Source organism: Crocodylus porosus, unplaced genomic scaffold (assembly GCF_001723895.1).
Source record: "Crocodylus porosus isolate Cpor-Errol unplaced genomic scaffold, CroPor_comp1, whole genome shotgun sequence".
Classification (NCBI taxonomy): domain Eukaryota; kingdom Metazoa; phylum Chordata; order Crocodylia; family Crocodylidae; genus Crocodylus; species Crocodylus porosus.
Window position 1 is genome coordinate 104289291 of NW_017728931.1, and position 20900 is coordinate 104310190.

The following is a 20900-nucleotide window of genomic DNA, read 5'->3' on the forward strand; positions in this document are numbered from 1 at the left end:
CTGCTGTCTTGGGGCATCCTGCTTTTCTGCACTCACCCCATTCTATCCCTATTTGTTACACTGTAAAGTGGGTTTGCTTTATGCAAATTCAATTTATGCGCCATTCTCCGGGAATGCATGTATCACATAAATTGAAGGAAACCTGTATATATTTGTGCGGAGGAAGAAGCTGGAAAAAAACTGAACTAAATTTTCATACAAGTCAGGAGGATGATTAGCTTTTTCCCTTTCCTGAAAATGAATTTACCCGTAAGCCAGACAAAATGTAAGTCTTACATTTTAGAAAGATTCTTATTTGTAAATATTGCAGAACCCTTATTTGTAGTTTCATTCCACTAGTTCTGACGGGGTTATCTATTCTCCTGTACTCACTTCAAACCAAAAAAGTAAAGCAGAAGTTAGGGCAGGGTGCCACCTTAGAAACTAACTTGTTCAGGGAAACTTGAACTTTTACAGGCACCAACCTACATTATCAGATGATAGTAAGTGCCACCTTGCCCTACCTTCTACCTGACTTCAAACAAACCTAACTAGTTCTGTACTTAACACAGGGTGGAGAATTATTTCAGCTGGAGGGCTGCTTAACTAGTTTTGGTGAGCTATTGATGGCCACAAAGTTAGCTCTGCCCCTCAACAAGTGCGCTGCCCCCTGGTTACCATCTTGGGACAAGAAGCCCCACCCCCTTTCTTTGCCAACAGAAGTCCCTCCCATTTCCCTGGAAGTATTCGGGGGGGGGGGGGCGGGGGCAGAGTTCCATCTTGAAACCAGAAAAAAACCCAAATCCGATACTTAAAAAAAAATCCAAACATCTACTGTAACTTATTTTAATTTTATTTTTAAAATATTTTTGCCCTGATTTTTGTCCATTTGCACAGAAGTGACTGCAGAACAGCTCAAAAGTCTTACTATTCTGGTGGCGTGTGGAGGGTGTGGGTACAAGAGTATGCATTTGTGTGAATATGGCATGGGGGAGCTGCAGGTATGTATGTGGGTATGGTGGGGTGTGTGGGTGGGGGCTGCGGGGTTATGATGGAGGGTGGGAGTATGTTGGGGTACAGTGGAGGTCAGGGTATGTGGAAAGGTTTGTGTGTGGTGGGGGGGTCCCCTCAGAGTCCCTGGAGTGTACAAGTCCCTCAAGCTGCACATGGTGGCAGTGAGCAGGGCCAGCCCTGCTCAGTCCCATAGTGCGCAGCTCCCCATGCTCCTCCACCCCTCCCCCAAGTCCCCAGCTGCAGGAGGCAGTAACATGCAGAGCCAGCTCTACCTGCCCAGACAGGGCCAAAAGAACGCCCAACCAAGTCCCTAGTTACACACGGTGGCCGCAAGTGGGGTCAGCCCCATAGCATGCAGCTCCCATGCTCCCACCCCAGTCCCCAGCCACAGGTGTTGGTAGCATGTGGGGCCAGCCCCACCTGGCCCTATAGCACTCCTGCCCATGTCCCCAGAAGCACATGCTGGCAGCGTGTGGGCCCAGCCCCACCTGGCCCCATAGTGTGCAGCTCCTGTGCTCCTGGCCCATTTTTCCCCCAGCTGGAGTCCCTGGCCCCAGCCCAGTGGGGCCCATACCTGCATTTTCAGGCTTGTAGGAAGGGGGGACTGGGAACAGCCAACAGGTGGCCAGACCGAGAGCCTCTGCCAGGCAGAAGCTTCTTGTCCCTAGCATCCCCTACCTTAGGGCTGGTGGTGGGTCAGGCCAGGCTGGGATGGGGGGTGGTTGCTTAGCAACCAGAGCCACACCTCCTTCATGGATGCGCTGACTTGTAGAGTGGCAATGAGGGCCAGGGCTTATTGATGGAATTGCCTAATGGGCTGGATTTGGCTTGCGGGCTATATTTTGCCCACCCCGACCTAAGAAGTAAACTATCTCATTATTATACTCTATAAAATACCACTGGCCATTTGACTGATCTCAAATGGAGATCATGTTCATCTTATGGTCATCACTGACCACATGACGAACACGAGCCCACAATGCGATGCTGTGGCTAGTAAAACAACCAAAATGCTAGCTTGCATCCATAGATGCTTCTTGAGCAAATATCGGGACGTCATTCTCCCCTTGTACTCGGCCTTGGTGAGGCCGCAGCTGGAGTACTGCATCCAGCTTTGGGCTCCACAATTCAAAAAGGATGTGGAGAAGCTTGAGAGAGTCCAGAGAAGAGCCACACGCATAATCAGAAGTCAGGAAAACAGACCACACGACGACAGGCTGAGAGTCATGGGACTCTTTAGCCTGGAAAAGCACAGGCTCAGGGGTGATCTGATGGCCACCTAGAAGTTTATCAGGGGTGACCACCAGGATCTGGGGGAACGTTTATTCACCAGAGCGCTCCAAGGGATGACGAGGTCGAACGGTCACAAACTACTGCAAGACCATTTCAGGCAGAACATAAGGAAGAATTTCTTTACTGTCTGAGCCCCCAAGGTCTGGAACAGCCTGCCAGCGGAGGTGGTTCAAGCACCTACATTGAACACCTTCAAGGGTAAATTGGATGCTTATCTTGCTGGGATCCTCTGACCCCAGCTGACTTCCTGCCCTTTGGGCAGGGACCTGGACTTGATGCTCTTCCAAGGTCCCTTCCAGCCCCAATGTCTATGAATCTATGAAAAATGTAGTCAGAGAGGCTTTAAGAGAGCAAACATTCCATCCTGAGTCTTAAGTGACAATTGGGCTGCATACACAGGTTCAAATGACCTGGGAGAATTCTCCTGGGTTTGTTCTCCAGGTAGAAAAGCTTACATAGATATGCCTAAATACACATTCAAATGCTAAGCCCTTGAAAAGTAGAGAGCATGCAGGGTGCAGACAAAAGTGCAGCTCCCAGCTGTAACTCTGAACGATTTCCACAAAGCATTCTGAGTTGCAATGTTGCCCCAGACCAAACAGAAGTTCACTATTGGTTCCAGGTGGGAGAGGAATCTAGCTGTAGGCTGGGAGCCTGCAGCCAGATTCCCATAGCAATGGCCAGGCTCTTTGCCAGTACTTACTGTTTTCAGAATGGGAGGGGGGAAAGGGAGCAGAGGGAGCTCATTCTTGGGGCTCCCCAGCTGGTGCTGAAGGGTGGGCTGAGTGAATTAGAGCTCCCCCCCTCCTCATAGGGGCTCCAATACACCCACACTAACTTCTAAGAGGGTCTGAAGCCCCCCCAGACTGAACTCTCTCTGGTCCCTTCCCCCCTCCCTTTCTAAAAACAGCAAGAGGCTGGGAGCTCTACTGGCACAAGCGACAAAAGATACTACACTTTGAAACATCTTTATCTGATACCTCATGCAATGACAGTTCAGGTTTTCATTCAGCTGGCCATTTTTGAAGCTGTATGCACTGTGCGCTTGTGTTTGGTCACAACTATAAAGTGCTTTCTGTAGCCAGATCAGGAAAAAATTGTCACTTTTCTGTACCTGCAGTTCTGACACTTCAGAGCCAGGGAACCCCTGTGCACACATCCCAATGTGTTTTGCAGACTTGTTCAGTCCGCATGGCAACAGATGGTAGCAGTGCAAAGGGCAGCCCTGATTGGCTGACCCAGACTGTTTTTCAGGCCACGTCTCCCTGAAGCACAATATGGGGGTTGTGATGGGGAGCAGAAAATGCTGGAGCAGAAGAATCCAGTTTGAATGACACACTGTCTCTCAGAAGGGGTACCAGGGACAGGTGCAAAGTACACTGGATGCTGGAAGTTTCTCTCAGAAGAGAATTTGTACAGGCTTCTACTCTTACAGGAGAAACTCTCTCCAGGACAGATTTAACTGTGACTGCTCCCAGGTTATATTTCTCCTGGAGTGGCTATTTTTTACTTTGGGAGAAAAATCCTAAACATTTGTACACTCCTGTTTCTCCTGAGAGAGCAGCAACTCTCTCACAAAAAACTGAAGGTCTATACATGGCTATGGGGTTAAATACGGTTAAAAGACATACCAGTTTCTATAACATGCAAAGGCAACTAGCCAACTTATACTTTCAAAACCTGACTGTCCTGATACCTATTTGTAGTAGAATCAACTTTGAATTAGCCTTAGGCTTGCATCTGGAACAAGTCTTGAACTCATGAGATGCTTTAACCGCTGTACAACTGTACTATACATTATATAAAACATACAAACTATACTGCCCAGTGTATTTTAGAGTACCTTTTTTGCCTTCAAAAGAGACCTAAGAATTGTACTCTATTTATATGCAAAATCAACCTATAATCAGGGCCCCCTACAGGTTTGATTTTTGTCCTCCTTGTATTTTTGTGCACAATAAAAATACAAAGTCAGGGTTTTTTAAAACTGCTTGGGTCCTTTCCTTGTTTATTTAATATTCCTGTGGGATTTTTTAAAATCCAATGCTAGTTGAAAGTTTCATAGTTTCACAGATGTTAGGGTAGGAAGGGACCTATTAGATCATTGAGTCCAACCCCCTGCCTTGGGCAGGAATGAGTGCTGGGGTCAGATGACCCCAACCAGGTGTTTCTCCAATCTCCTTTTAAACATCTCCAGGGAAGGAGGCAGCATAACCTCCCTTGGAAGCTTATTCCATATTTTAGTGCAACCCTCAGTGTAAAGATTTTTTTCCTTATGTCCAATCTGAAGTTGCAGTCTTTTAGTTTGTGATCATCATTTCTAGTTACCCTGACAGGCGCCCTGGTAAACATTGTATCCCCTATTTCTTGCTCCCCCCACCGCCTGATGAGTTTGTAGGCAACCATGAGATCACCTCTCAGCCTCCTCTTGGAGGAGGACAATGGCAGTTGAAAATCTTTAACTGCAGTTATCAACCTATATTCAGGGATTTCTCCCGTCCCCCCTAAAACTGAACCTTAAAACCAAGGGTTGGCTTATATGCAGGGTTAGAATTATAGAGAATTAGGGACCTCAGGAGAACATCTAGTCCAACCCCTGCTCAGAGCAGGACCATCCCCAACTATATTATCTCAGCCAAGGCTTTCTCTACCTGGGTCTTAAGAACCTCTAAGGATAGAGATTCTATAATATCTCTGGGTAACCTGTTTCAGTGCTTTACTACCATCCTCATAAGAAACAGTTTACCAATTATCTAACCCAGGGTCAGCAACCCCCGGCACATGCTGAGCATGGCACGCAAGGCCATTTTGCTTGGCACACCACATGCCAGCCCCAACTCTGGGTAGCTGCTACCAGCAACAGACCCTGGGCTGCTCTCAGCTGGGCTTCCAGCATCCCAGCTGCCTGCTGGGAGCAGCCTGGGCTCCCAGCTGGCAGCAGCTATCCAGAGCTGGGGCAGGCTGCAGCTGGGAGGCTCCGGAGCCCCAGCATCAGCTCTGTTAGCAGCATGTGCATGCATGCCATGTGGAGCCTGGCACAGCTGTTTGCAGCCTACCTGCTGCTTGCTGCCATTGACCAGAGCCCAGGCTGGCAACAAATAGCTGCCAGCTCTGTGCCAGGAGCGAAGAAGAGACTGGGAATGTGCTGCCTCAGGCCCTTCCCACTGCCCACTTCGAGGCGTATGTGCATGTTCCAGTACAGAGCTGATGCGGGGGCTCCGGAGCCTGGCACAGCTGTTTGGAGCCTCCCAGCTGCAGCCAGCCCCAGCTCGGGGTAGCTGCTTCCTGCTGGGAGCAGCCTAGGCTCCAGCAGCTACCCAGAGCCAGGGTAGCTGCTGCCAGCCACAGAGCCTGGGCTTGTGGGAAAGGGGCAGCAGGGCTGGGGGGCAAGGGGCACAAGCAGAGCGTCCTACCATATACCCCCTGCCCTCATTTTGTTTTTCTGCCATGCCAGCACTCCGGCACCTTCCAAGGTAGGCATTGTGGTGTTTTTTGGCACTCCAGCCAAGAAACGTTGCCTACACCTGATATAACCTAAACTTTCATTGAAGAAACTTGAGACCAACTTATGACCCCTGCCACCCCCAGTGCTCCTTCCTGCCCATGGAAGGGGGTCGGACTAGATGATCTGTCTAGGTCCCTTCTGACTCATTGATTCTATGACTCTATGACCATTGCTCCTTGTTCTGTCATCTGCCATCACTGAGAATAGTCTAGTTCAGGGGTGGGCAATTATTTCGGGTGACGGGCCGCTTACCGAGTTTTGGGAAGCTGTCTAGGGCCACATAGATAGCCCTGCCCCTTGACAGGTGCCCCACCCCTGAGCACCATCTTGTAACTAAGTCCTGCCTACTGGCCCCTGACCTTTGCCCCTTTGTCCCTTCCCTTGGCCCCGAAAGTATTCCTTTCAGCAAGGGTTTTGCCATCTCAGAACCAGAAAAATACCAAATTATATTCTAAAAAGTGAACATCTACAATGTTCATTAATATGATTTAAAAGATATTGTTGACCTGATTTACATGTGTTTGTGCTGTGTACATAGAGGTGATTGCAAAATAGCTTAAAATGAAGTCTTACTTTTGTATGTCGTGGGGGATGGGTATATGGGGTGAGGGAGCACGTGTGTGGATATGTGGGCTATGGGTGGGTATGGGGCTTGTGGATGTGTGTGGGGCAAGGGTGGCTGGGGTTTGTGTATGGCAGTGCAAGAGGGTATGTGGGTGCATGTGTATGGTGGGGCGTGCATGTGGGACTCACTCTATAAAGACGCACACTTCCCATGAGCCTACATACACACACACTCATGTGCACGCACGCATGCATGTGTACCAGCTTGGTCCCATGCTCCACGGTCCAGTGATACAACTGGGAGCCACGTGGTGCTGGAGCAGGACAGGGGCAGGAAAGCAAGGAACTGGTTGGGGGTAGAGTGGGGCTGGGCTACTGAAGCCTGATGAGGTCCTACTACCCCTGGGTCCTGTCAGCTTTGACAGGCTGCCAGGAGTGAATAAATATTAATTTACTAAATTTTTAGGGGCCCTGCGGGTCAGACAGAATGGCCTGGTGGGCCGAATCTGGCCCGTGGGCCATATTTTGCTCACCCTTGGTCTAACTCCATCCTCTTTGTAACCACCCTTCAGGGTTGGCCCATAATTGGAGCAATACCATGTACTGTTGTAATAGACTATAATCACTGGAGTTACATGTGCACAAAGAACCAGAGGACAGAGCCAGCAAAAAGCCAGGAAATGATCTTCATTAGATATGGCTCTATCTCCCAGGAAATTCTGAGTTAGAGGGAGGCTCATCTGTCTCTTTTTACAAGATGGGAGCCCTGCCCCACCTTGGGATGAAATGATACAGCAGTTTCTGAACTGTGGCTTGTGACCCCAAATGGGGTGACAACATCAGTGGATGGGGTCGTGGGGGTGGGAGGCCAAGCTGAGGAAATTGGGTCATGCTGAGGAAAAGTTTGGGAAGCACTAGAATGATGTCCTAGGATGGTAAAGCAGGAGTTCTTATCCCAAATGCATAATTAGCAGAAATTTCTCTGACCATTCATGATCCCTTAACTTCCACATATAATAAAAAAGATACAAACAATAAATTAGCATTTTTTCTAAAATGTCATAAATAGTATTCCCTACTTTAGCTGCTGTCCTTTAAATCAGTGGTTCTGAACTGGGGTGCTGTGGCCCCTTGGTGGGCTGTGAACAGCTTTCAGGGGGTCTGCACTACACCCCACCGCACTTCCCGTCCATAGTAAGCCAGGGCATGAGGGGAGCAATGGCTGGGTCATAGCAGCAGGGTAGTGCTGCAGCCCAGCATGCTAGCGGCTGGTAGCAGGAGCAGGTGAGGGCAGCAAGGCCCTCTGCTCCAGCCTGTTACTCCTTGAGCTGCTAGTGGCACATGGATGGTGTGGGGGTCCTGCTGGTGGCAGCAACAAGTCTTGCCACCCTGCTCAGCCCTTCCATGCCAGGTCCTGCCTGCTGGGCCATGGAGGAAGCTCCTCCCTGTGCTGATCTCACCAGGCTGCAGCCCAGTGCCCACCATGGGCACAAAAATCGGGGGGGGGGAGGCTATGCACCCCTAATGCATCCCTATGCCCCTTTACCTTGCCTATGCCCTCCCCGCACACACTGGATATGCAGAAAAGCAGTTGTTCTGGGACACGTGGGCCATGGAGTTTTTGCAGTATGCTAGTGGGGCCTCAGAAAGAAAAAAGGTTGAGATCCTCTGATTTAGATTACCTGCTAAATTCATTCAGGGCTTTACTACGTGTAATGCTAAAATCCAACCCAAATTTTAACTCTTGCCACTACATTAAATGCCTACATAAAAAAATTGCTTACATGAACAGTTCAACATGTGCGCGCATGCATGCACACAAATTTATACCCTCCTTTTTTTACTTTCTATTAAAGCTTACTGATAATGAAAGACGTTTTCTATAATATAATGATCTGATTATCAAGGAAGTGTGGTTTATTTTGTAACACATAATTTTAGATGGAGAGAAGTTTTTTCTTCCACTCTTGCACATTACAAACGTTCTTCTGCCTACTTTCTCTTCAAAGGATCAAAGGTTAAAAATGGATGTTGTGTAAGTACATGCACACACTACAGATCTGTAGCTACAGAAGTGACAAACAAATTTACCTTTGCCATTTGTTCTGCCAGCTGTAGACGTCCATCTAGCTCACGTCTGATCTGAGCTGCTTGTTCATCTGCATTATCCAGCTTAGATATAAAGCAAACAAATTAATCATGTGGGATATGCTCTGGTAGAACAGAACATTTTTATTTTATAGAGTTTAAATATTTAAAAAACAAAGGACTAGCAGAAAAAAATACATCCTCTATTTTAATATAACAATTTCTGAATAAATATTACGGTCTGACTTTCAGCAAAAATATAAGAAATGTACATTTGAAGGTGAGACACAAGTTTGAATCATGGCAACTACAAATGCAGAGTACAGGGGTGGTATTGGCTATTCTGTCACACAAAGGGAACAGTACAGAATAGTTGTGCCTAAAACTTTCCAGGTTTTCCTTCACCTTATTCATTTGTTAAATTTACATGCTTCTTTCCCCTCCAAAGATGTTCAGGGTAGGTTACAATAAAAGACAAAATAACGTACCAAGACAGAATAAAATATTAAAATATGATAGTGTAACAAAAGAAATTCCCCCACTCCCACTCTGCTACCTCTCCCCAAGAAGAGAGTTCCATTCCCTCCTCAACCCCTATCCATTATCTCTATAAAAGATAAAGATCTTTTTCTTCACATTCTCTCCCATCCATACCTAGTCCCACTCTTCTGCTTCACATCCTGGTAAGTCTCCCTCCCCCTTAATGTCCCACCCAAGTCCATACCTCTGTCACAGGGAGGCTATGGCTATCTTACCCTACCCTCTCTCCTGCCTCACACCATTCCCTTAATGACCCTCGAAAAATCCATAATTCCCCCTTCCACAGTAGGGCATACTTCCTCCTTCCACAGTAGTTGTTCCCCCCATGCACTCTTCCTTCCTTTCTTCCCCAAATAAACACTGTATAGTATTCATTAAAATATAGATATATCAAGGGACTGTAGGCCACTCCCATCCCTGCCAAATGCAAAGCCCATCACTGCAATGTAACTCATCACCTACCCTAGGGCAACCTGCATTCCCTATAAAGGGGACTGATATCAGCAGCCCCTACACTAAGCTGGGGGCTGCTGCAGTCCCTGGAGGAACTACAGGGCTACCAGAAACAGCAGTTCTGAGCCCAGGACAGCCTGCAAGACAGTTTATGATGACAAAGCCTCCAAAAATGTATCAATACTTCACAGGCAATAGAACACAGGGTCCTCTTTCAAAGATTTTAAAATTAGTATTTTATAGAGATGGAGTGAGTGACAAAAACCAGAGATGATAGAATAGGGAAAGTTTTCATCTGATGCACATACAAAATTTCCACCGATAAAAGTAGATGGAACGAGTAGCAAATCCCTTAGACGTCTTTAACTTTAATACAGTTAAGTTCCAGGGTGCTAATGACTGCCACCCTGGTTTGATGGTGGCAGTCATTAGCACCCTGGTGGTTTGATCCACAGATCTTGTTTAAGTTAATAGCTTGCTATGTGCTCACTGGTTGGGCTACATGAATACAGATACTTTATAGTCCTTCATGAAGTAAAATAGCTAAAACTATTGGGGAGCTAGGGCCGGAGCTGCTGTCAGTACTGTTGCTCCATGGCTGAGCAGAGGCCGGAGCAACTGTGAGCTCCGTGTCCCAGGCCAGAGCTGGAGCTGTGGAGGCTAAGTGGGGGGTCGGGCAGGGGAGGAAGGGGAGCAGACTTGAGGGTGCAAATAGCGTAAGCAACTGGAAGGGGTCAGGAAACTTGTCTCTCCTGCCACCTGTCCCCATGCAGTGGTGGCAGGGGGTGGGGGGAATTTAAAATGACTCTTCAACAGTTAGATTCTATACATGGAAGATTATAATGACTTTATGGGGGGGAAGGGATCATCTTGAATTTAAAATCACCTTGGATTCAGGTAAATACCATATGTTGACTAATCCTAATGAAAATTAAAGCCAATGAGCTCAAGGTGTAATGACAAGTATTCTACAGATATTTTTAAAATTACATAGAAGGAACTGACTGGGTCAGGTATTAGCGATGTGATAAAAAGCCTTCCAATCTTATTTCATTAGGAATAAAGCACTGCTACATTTTGATGGCTCTCTCTACCCTTGCAGCTATTCAGCCAGATGTACAAGATAAACCAACAGGACAAATATTGAAATGTATCCCAAAAAATTCCAAACTTGGGCTTAGTAAGAGAAAGCAGGTTCCAAGTATGAAAAGTCCTCGACTGGCACATCCACTGATCTACTCCCAGTACAATCTGAGGCAAAGACAACAAACCACTCGGGCCGGATGTAAATGTCTCAGTTCAAATATAATCCTGCATTTTATGAGAACCTACATAAATCCCAACACAAGACTGAAATGGTAAGATGCTGCTTCTTTAATGTAGTTCCCCCCCGCCTTTTTTTTAAATTACAGAATTAAAACCCTTGAAATAAGTAATAAAACTTTGTTTTGGATCTGTATAAAGTAGGTCAAAATTCTTTATATCTTAAGAAAATATCACAGGATAAAAAATTCATTAGATAAGTATCAGCTCGAAGAGAATTTAGATAGCTAAATTATACATTCCTGCAAAAAGCAAAAAGGTTTTTTTCCTACATTTCCTTCAGCTGCTCAAGGACAGCTTTAATGACTGGCTCTCTTATTTACTTGGTTAAATAGCCAAAGCTTTGGATTAAAGATTGAATTCTTTACTTATTTTTCCACTTAAGAAAAATACATTAAATGATCACTTCACTTAATGTGCGTATGTTTTTTTTTTAAAATCTGTCTTGAGGAAGCTTGGCATCTTTTAGTTTCCACAATATTTAAGGCTGCCTGTTAGTTGTTTATAATCAACTGCTTGAAAAAAAAATAGTTATTTTTTAATTGCTATTTCTTCCTGAATTATATATTAATTATACGTGCTTCATTAATTTACAGTAAGCAAGGAACCAAGACTAGAGGGCTACAGTGTAGAAGAGTCTGCTCCAATAATTAAGAAATGTTCATGTGTACTTTACATGATCTTCAACAATACAAATTTTAATTGATTTTTCAGGCATTTAAACCCATCAGTTTCAGTTACTGTTTTAGTAAGGTAAAATGAAGAAAAAAGAATTTCCCAGTCATGCCTGAATGCTGACTTCAGGGGATCCTAATGACAGTGGCTGTGGCAGTGAGAGGGTTAACACCGCAAGCTCTGACCTTGAAGACTGAACTCCATCCCCTCCCTCCATGAGGATGACAGAGGAAGGCATCATACAGTAGTGTTTGGACAACTATTTCTCCAAGCTTCTGTTCCAGAAAAATATAATCCGCTTCCTCACTTAAGACATGGACCCTAATTTGGTGGGACCGATTTTTAGAAAAAGGAGCATGTGGTATATAAACAAATACAGTAATTTTTTTGCCACGGTGAGAACCTATGCATCAAGGCTTGGGTTCTCTCTCACTCAACTACAACTGGGTCATATATGAAAGGAAGCGAGTCAGCTCCTATTCCAATTACTAGGCACCTAAATGGACTTGGGTGCCTAAGCATGAGCCTAGTCCATGCTGCTTGAGTCCCTGAAAAACAGAAAACATACAAGATACATGAGTCCTCCTCTTGTTTGATGCTCATTGTGACTCAGTCTGACAGCTAAGATGATGATGTGTTTCAACAATAGGCATGTTAACATTTTTTCCAGGAACTTGGCAGGGTGAAAATAGGATCACACTTTTAGCCCCTAATACATGAAATAAAATCTGACTATGCGCCTCCATTGGAGACATGTATGCTTTTTTGTTGTTGTTTTTTTAATGAATAGATAGATTTAATTTCTCTCCATGAAGACTCCTTTCCTCATTTAAGTGACGAATGAGGCTTCCATGGCACCCATGTATGGATACTAAGAAAGCTCAAACCATCGCAAGATTATTAATGTCCTCTAAATCAGCTGGTGAGAGAAGAGTGATTTCGAGTAACATGCTACACTGTCTACTCCGGGCATGTTTACACAAGACATTTATTGCAGAATAGACTAACTCGCTCTTCAGTAAATGTCACGGTGTCTACACGTGCAGCGCTATTAGGCCACAGGGACCTAATAAACATCGCATCTTACAAGTACTACCCTGCTGTAGAGTTTTTAACTTCATAGCAACACGTGTAGACACTGACATGGCTGGCTGGGGCACAAGCATACTTCAGTGTAGGGGCTGCCTGCCAGGTAGTAGTTTGTGCCCCAAGCAGCCCCTCTGGAGCATGGTAAGATGGATCAGAGCAGTCCTGACTTAGCAGGCTGATGCCCCCAGGCCTTCTGCCAGCAGGGACTGCTCTGACCTGGCTCAATGTGCTATGGTCCCATCTACATGCAGCACTTGGGAGCAATAAAGTCCAGCATGATATAGTCCAGGGTTTATTGTGTAGCATTAATATGCATGCGTAGATGTGGCCATTTATACCTACCTCTGCCCCTGCAGTTAACTTGAACAAAGTAGAGACTAAAATTACACACAAACCAGTATAAGTAATTGGGAACCAGTTCAAATCTGTAACACAACAAAAGTTCAGTGCACATAAACTGCTTTCAAAATGGCCAAAACCTGGCTGGATGCATTTTCAAACTTGACTGGTTTACGTTAAATTGGTTTATTGAACTTCTGTCCCAGATCCCCTCCAGATTCAAGTTAACTCACAGCCCACCAGCATTCTAGGATGCTTTCCACCTCCCTGCAACCCATCCTCACAGTGTGGGCAGGCTAGCCTTGGCCCAAGTTTCTGCTCCAGCTGAGCAGGGAGGTGTGCTCTAGCACCCCCCCCGGCTTCTGGCCCGAGCCACTGCAGGCATGTGGCTGCATTTTTGGAATCGAAAGTGAATGTCTGTTCCCTTGCTTATCAGTCAATGTACACAGCTTTGACTAACCTGTGAAGAATGAATTGATTCAGCCTCAGGCTTTTTGACTGTTTGTACTTAGCCCTACAGTCTATTCCTGTTTAAGCTGGAGGGCATAAGACATGCACAGATCCTAGTGATCATATGTGGAATTAGCCCAACAACCTGGCAAGTATTTCCCTTGTTACATTTTTCTCTAAAAAGATAAGTAAAATGTTTAATGGATACAATAGTAAGCAGCTGGCATTTCTGCCAGCTGGGGCATATAGATTCAAGTAGTGACCTAACATCCTGAAGCCTAAAAGGTAGTATATGCTGATCACATTACAGTGTAAAAAGCATTTACTCCTCAAGTGATAGCTGAGCCCCTTCATTCATTGAGCAATACTCGATTCTGCTCAGAGTGGAGCCATTCTTAACCCTCTCAATGAGAAATAAAATTCTTTAATATAAGATGGAACACAGAGATGTGAAGATGGGGAGAATAGGCACCTTGATGTTACTTTTTGTACAAAGTCATTCTGCTTGTTGTGTTGTGTCAGATAAAAGACAAGTTTTCAGGCAAAAAAGTCAGTGGCTCTCTGCCCAAAGATGAATGTATAATCAATTCTTTAAAATATCCACTAAATCTGTAGTGGCAACAATAGTAACATGGGCAGATCTAGGATTTTGAAAAGTGGGGTGCAGACTATGTGGCATATCATCACATAAGAGAACACATTTTTCTCCAGTTAAAGAAAAACTAGAATCTGTACTTATATGCTAGGAGTCTAGCATTATATTACTGAGTTTAATATCAAAGTGAAAATAAATATATATTTATTAGAATGCTCACTAATTTGTTAAAAAGAAAAAGAAATCAGGCAAAATAGTCAAAAGAGAGCATTTCATTAGTCTTGTGGTCATTACTGTTAAATGTATGCCTCTTATTCAGATTCATAAAGCAAAATTTAGACTTCTTGAGTGTCTTAAGTGTCTCCAAAACTTTACTGTCAGTCATCTGCACACCTGAATTAATATTACCACACCTGAGTCTTTTAGCTAGAGCTACAAGTAGTCTGCAGGGCTGTGAAACGTAAGAGAGATATTACCAACAATGGCTGACAGACAGCAAAACTACAGAAGAAGGGATAGTTCTTCAGGACCAGAACTAGAACTAGGCAGCTGGTTTTATAGTTTGGGTAGACTAGGAATCAAAGGGGTGGGGGAGTAAAAATTCATCCCCCTGGATTCACCCCTGAGTAGAAATATAATACAGATCTGACAGATACAGTGATTAGAACTTTCTGGTTGTACCTACCTGCCTACATACAGAATAAAATGTATTCAGCCCAAAACACAAAGCATTATCAAAAAATGTGTACTCTCTCTCAAGTAATTATTTCTAAACCATAAGTACTGGAGCTACTAGTGGGATACAGAAGAACTGCTCTATTATTTTTCCAGTAAAAAAAAAGAGTGAAAACTAAGAGCTGGCATTTTTGAGGGGGCTTGAGTTTATGAAGGGGGGCTCCGAATTAAATGAGGTGTGCCTTGAGTCTAAAAATGTTGAACACACTGGTGTACATCAAGTATGTCACAGACCTCAGACTTAAAAATAACAATCCAACATTCAACATCTATATTGGCTATCAATATACAGGTACTTCGTTGATCACATTAGTAATGTTGAAAACACTGGTGTTAATCAAGTATGTCACAGACCTTGGTCTTAAGTGTAGAGACCCCAAAAGAGCAATAAAAAAATTAGCAACCCCGTAGATGATTTTAAAGAATCTATAAGTAGAGAACATAATTTAAGAACAATGATCCAACATTCCACATCTATACTGGCTATCAATATACAGGTACTTCTTGATCACATTAGCAATGAGACTCTCTCTTTTTACTGAGGACTCACAATCATTTCTGCATTACTTTACAGTAGACATCTACAACAAAAATTTATTTAGAAATGTAATGAGTTTTTAGTTTGGAGTGTACTACAGCTACAAGTAATCAAAGCAATATTGTCCCTAAACACCAGAATATACTAGTTGTAATAGTTGCTTATACAAGAAATAAAAATGGCTGTCAAGCTGAGCACTCAATAATTTACTAAAGTAATTAAATGGGTGGTAAAATTTAAATTATTACAACCTCTAGTTTCCTAAGAAGGACAACTATACAAATCAGAGACTTTTTTTTCCTTGTTATAGATTATCCTGTTTGCTGAAACAAAAATGTTCTTCGGAAGGGAAAATATTACACAACTTCAATAGGTATAAATTACTATTTATTTTAACATGAAAGAATTGCTTTTTTACTTTTGAAATGATGGCTCATTATCACCCTCTTAATGTGACTTATTTTGCAATAATGTCATATAGTTCAATTCTCTAAATAAAACATTCAATTGCTAAGCAACAAAGTTGGTCATATGTAAATGCCTTAAGACTATTATTATGGAAAGCATTTGACTTTCATTTTAAATAAATAATATATTTAATGCATTATAATAATTTAAAATCAGGAGTTCTATAATTTTCCATTTTTGTCTTTCTGACAAAATAACAACTGTCCAGTCCCTGAACTACATTACCTGAGATTATTCCTAAAAAAGGTGAGCATGAATTTAAAAAAATTAGCTTTAACAATACTTTCAAATTAAAACTCCCTTGTTACAATCATGCACTTAGTGATTTTCTGAAATAATGTGCCTCACTTAAATAGTTAATTGTTAGTCTGGAAATTGGGGGATGAAGTGATGCATAGGCAATGATGTGTTTGTGCAGCCTAAGCCACAGAGGAGGCTGTATCAATAGAAGCAGTTCTATTGTTTTTACATTCAGATTAAACAGAGTAAATTATAATAATCCAATGTTCATGGATCCCCGTTTCTGGCTCCCCATCTGGAAAAAACAGGGTAGAGTTTCCTAATGAACTGAAGGAGATGTAAAGACTTTTTTGTCACTTGTGCTACCTGGTCATCCAAGCAAAGAGATGAGTCAGACAGATTCATTTTGATGCTTTGAAATATCTTAATGAATGAGGGTTCTACTTCCATGGAATATAGAAGTGTGAACAAGAAAAAGATAATGATACTGTCAGACCAATTCTTCAAAGCATTTCCCTGCCAATCTCCAGTCTGCCTCAGTTGAGCCAGGCTGGTTCCCCTTCATTTAAGAGTTGATCTCTAAAAGACCTTGTGGCATCTTTGAGGACAGCAGTTGCATCAGTGATATATGAAGCTAGATGATGAATATGTCGTGAAAAACTAGGACAACTGTGGCATGACCCAAAAACTCAGTAAAGATGAAAATTGGATATTCATGGCAATGAAAAATTGTGGATGACAATGAGAAAGACAGTGATCCAGGCAACTACAGTGCCTTTTCCCTGCATTTAATATACAATACCTTAGACAGACACTGAAAGAAACAACGGTCAAAGATATGGAAGCAAACAGATTTCTCAGCATATAACCAAGTACTTCCCTGCTGTTGTAATAGTAGGTAGGGCATAGGCCATTTACCTATGAAGTACTATAGGATGTTCTAGATGTAATACCTTGTAGTTTTGTGCAATTATTTGTGATGGCAATTTGGGGGTTTCCTTTAAACCTCCATGTTTGAAGACCTAAGCCAACCTCAAACTCTTGAAAGTAGAAAAAACCAGAGCTGGTCACTGAAGGGTTTCCTGCATCTTCCTCTGAAGTTGGGGGCACCATCACTGATAAGAAAATGAAGTGCCTGGATTCAACATAAACCCAGTTCTTTCTCTTTGTCTCCTTAGGACAGCAGCACACTATTATATCGGTCATTTATTGAGTATTGTGCCTAAATGGTAAATAAAAGAGTATGCACAAGGGCATCCTCATTAAGATTCTGCTCAAAAGTCTACTTTTAGGCAAAACTGGTACTTCAGCTAAGAACCACAGGTTAGGTCAATAGCAAATCTTGTTCTTTTAACCATAGTTTACTGCATATTTGTTTATGCATAAAAAAGCCACAGGAAGGAAAAAAGGTTTAACATTTTTTAGAGGTTGGAAGGCAGCATGCCTCGATTTTAATTTTAAATACCCTTTGCTTACACTCATATTACCAAAAGACCACAACACATGTTTGTATATTTTGACACAAAAGGAAAATGTTATTATGGGAAAAAACTGGCTAAAAGTACAGGAACAATTTGAAGTGGGAAAATGAATATTACATTGCCAAGTACTGTGTAAATGTCTCCTGTTCATTTGAATTCCCATAACAACACAGTATGTCAAATATCGTTCAGATGAGAAATTAAAACATTTTAATTGTATGCAAATGGAAATACTGACCTGACAAAGATTATGGTTCTTTACATCCATAATTACTAAATCTAACTGCTCTCTCTTCCCACTGAGCATTTTATTAATATGAAATTAGCTGCCTGTAACTTTTTATTTCATAATAATATTAATATGAAATAGCCTTTAAAGCACCACACAATGGCATACATTTGTTTTCTAAGTTAATGACCGAATTCGAAGTCTTTGGAACATATCTGTAGATTTTGGGTCTCAGTTTCATTGCTACAACACTTTAGGAACACTACTGTTAGTTTCTGTAGCACAAACTTATGAGACAGTGCTGCTTCCAGCGCCCAGAAGATAGCTCTCTCCACAGTGGAAAGGTCTAGACCCTGCTAGACTGGGAGACTGCTCAAAGCTCAGTTCTCAGATCAGGCAGCAGATCCCTTCTATGGCACTTCAGTACGACAGCCAAGTTGTCAATGCCCTAATGGGATGAACAGCACAGGGAGTAAGGGGCAAAAAAAGGGAGAGAAGTAGTAAGCCATTAGTCTGAAGCAGCGGTGGGCAAAATATGGTCTGCAGGCTGAATCCGGCCCACCAGCCCATTCTATCTGACCCGTGGGGCCTCTAAAAAATTTAGAAAATTAACTTTTATCTGTCCATGGCTGCCTGTCAAAGATGACAGGCAGCCAGTGGCAGCAGGAAACAGCAGGAGCCTGTGGCTGAGCAACAAAGCTAGCCCAGCTCCACCCAGCCCTGCACCGCTCTCAGCTCCCAACCAGAAGCCTCTGTGGCTTCTGGCCTTGTACCCCTGGAGCTGCTCCCCCTCCATCCAAGTGGAAAGTAAGGTAAGATTGGATGGAGGGAGTGGCAGGAAGTGGCAGGTGCAGGGAGCTGTGGGGATATAGAGAGTGGTGCAGCGGCAGGGGAGGCAATAGGGAGCAGCATGGGAAATGGCAGCTGCAGGGAGCGGCAGGGTCCACGTGTTGTGTAGCAGGCAGTGGAGTGACAGCAGGTGGCAGGATCTGGTAGGTGGTATAGCCCTGGAAGGTGATGGAGCGGTGGTGTGCCCCAGCAGACAGCAGAGTGCGCCACGACAGGTGGCAGAGGTGCAGTCAGGCCCCAGTGGACAGCAGGGCCGTGGTAAGCCCCAGGAGGTGGCAGGCCCATGGCAGGTAGCAGAGCCATGGTGGGCCCTGGCAGGCAGTGTGGTTGTGGCAGGGCCACAGTACAGTGATACCCAGCAGGCAGTAGAGCCACGGTAGGTAGCAAGGCTGCAGCAGGCGACAGGCTCCAGGAGGTCCCCAGTGGGTGGTGGGGTCGCAGCAGGCAGTGAGCCCTGGAAGGCAGTGGGCCCCAGCAGGCAGCAGAGCCACCATGGGCAGTGGAGGCATAGCAAGTGGTGAGGCCTGGCAGGCAGCAGAGCTGCAGTGGGCCCCAGTGGGCGGTGGATCTGCGGCAGGCCCCAGCTGGCAGTGAAGCCATGGCAGGCAGCAGAGACATACTGGGCCCTGGCAGGCAGTGGGGTTGCGATGGGCAGCAGGTCCTGGCAAGTGGTGGGGCCATGGTGGGTGGTGGAGTGGCGGTGGGCAGGCAGTGGGGTTACAGCAGGCAGTGGCGGGTGGTGGGCCCCAGCAGGCAGCGAGGCTGTGGCAGGCCCTGGTAGGCAACAGAGCCATGGCGGGTAGCAGAGCTGCAGCAGGCCCTGGCAGGTGGCAATGGGCGGTGGAGTGGCAGCAGAGCTATGGCCAGGCCCTGCCAAGCGGCAGGGACTGTGGGGAGCACTGCAGGCTGTGGGGGGGCTGCAGGGAGCAGCGGACAATACTAGAGGAGGGACTCCATCAAAAGCTGGTGGCAGGCAGGAATACAGAGCCCATGCAAGTGCCCTGGGACTGGCAGGAACCCAGGGTGGTGTTGCACAAGCGCAGAGCCTGGGCATGGGGTCTGCCTGGCTGCGTTGTGTGAGGCTCACATAGTCTACTCAAGCTGCAAGCTACGGAGCTGGCAGCCTGGCCCCAGCTCTCTCCCACCCCACCCACCATAGCCCCACAACCTCCTATGGCCCCCACCCCAACCACATACCCCACCGTACATGCATGCGTACACACACACACACACACACACACACACACACACACAGAGTCTCCCCAACCACACTCCACCACTTACACTCCTTGAATGCCCACACAAAACACACAGTAGGACTGTATTTTGTGTATTATGCAGCCACCTCTAGATGTACTTTTTGTAAACACAGAAATCAGTGCAAAAATATTTTAAAATAAAATTAAAATAAGTTATAGTACATGGGGGGGTGGGGGTGCGCGCATGCGCGCCTCTCTTTACCAGTTTCCAGACTGCAGCACCCTTCCTCCCAAAAGGAGTACTTCCAGGGCAAGGGGAGGGACTTCTGGTGGCAAAGATCAGGGGCTAGGGGGTGGGACTTCCAGTCCCAATATGGTGACCAGGGGTGGGGCTACCCATGTGGCCCTTGACAGCTCCCCAAAACTTCGTAAGTGGCCCTCTGCCCAAAATAATTACCGGTCCCTGGTCTGAAGTCAGGCAGAAGACAGGGTTAGATACACACCTTATACACCAAGTAAGATATATATTGAGCATAAGCTTTCATGAACTTGAGTTCACTTTATCAGATCTAAAAAAGGAATTAAATGTCAGATTCATGGTTATCCCATGAGTAACACAAGAAACATGGGAAGTCAGAGAGAAACTGAGGCTAGAAATATGTTGCCAAATCAAGCAGATCAGCTGTGCCAGAATGTGTCCCAGCACAGTGGATTTACTTCATTGGCTGAAAAATATCACCTGCTTTCTCACTATTGATTGGTGATGTGTTCTCCCAGGGCTTGAGGGGCCTAGTCCTGTGTACCCCAGGAATTCCCATCAGGCCCCTTGAAGCCCTGGGAGCACCTGCCCAATTTTACCTGCTTACAGAGATAGCTCAGAGACTCCTGGGGTGCATCTCAGTAAGAGGAAAGTCATGGTTTCCTTGCTTACTGAGATGCATCCTTGGAATTTCTGGAGTGTGCCTTAGTAAGCAGGAAAAGCTAGATTTCTCTGCTGAGATGCACCCCAGCTATCATGGAGACACACCTTGGTAAGCAGGGAAACCTTGCCTTTTCCCATATAGAGATGCACTCTAGAGACTCATGGGATGGGTCTCAGAAAGCATGGAAAGCTGGACAGATGCTCCCAGAGCTTGAGGGGACTGATCCTGCACAGAAATGATTGGGACCTGCAAGCCCTCAGAGAACCTGCCTGGGCCAGCTGGAGAGCACAGACAGCTCTGGGCTACTGGTGCTCTTCTGCCATAAAGTAAA

At 45.0% G+C, this 20900-nt stretch overlaps 1 protein-coding gene across 1 annotated transcript in view; it reads right to left on the reverse strand.

Annotated features, from left to right (window-relative positions):
• Positions 1-20900, reverse strand: part of CADPS2 (calcium dependent secretion activator 2) — a gene marked incomplete at its 5' end in the record, with an annotated part of 600328 nt that overhangs the window by 328523 nt on the left and 250905 nt on the right. Inside the window, one exon of the mRNA XM_019543957.1 lies at positions 8447-8527. Coding sequence (XP_019399502.1) covers positions 8447-8527 — 81 coding nt within the window. The remainder of the gene's footprint in view (positions 1-8446; positions 8528-20900) is intronic.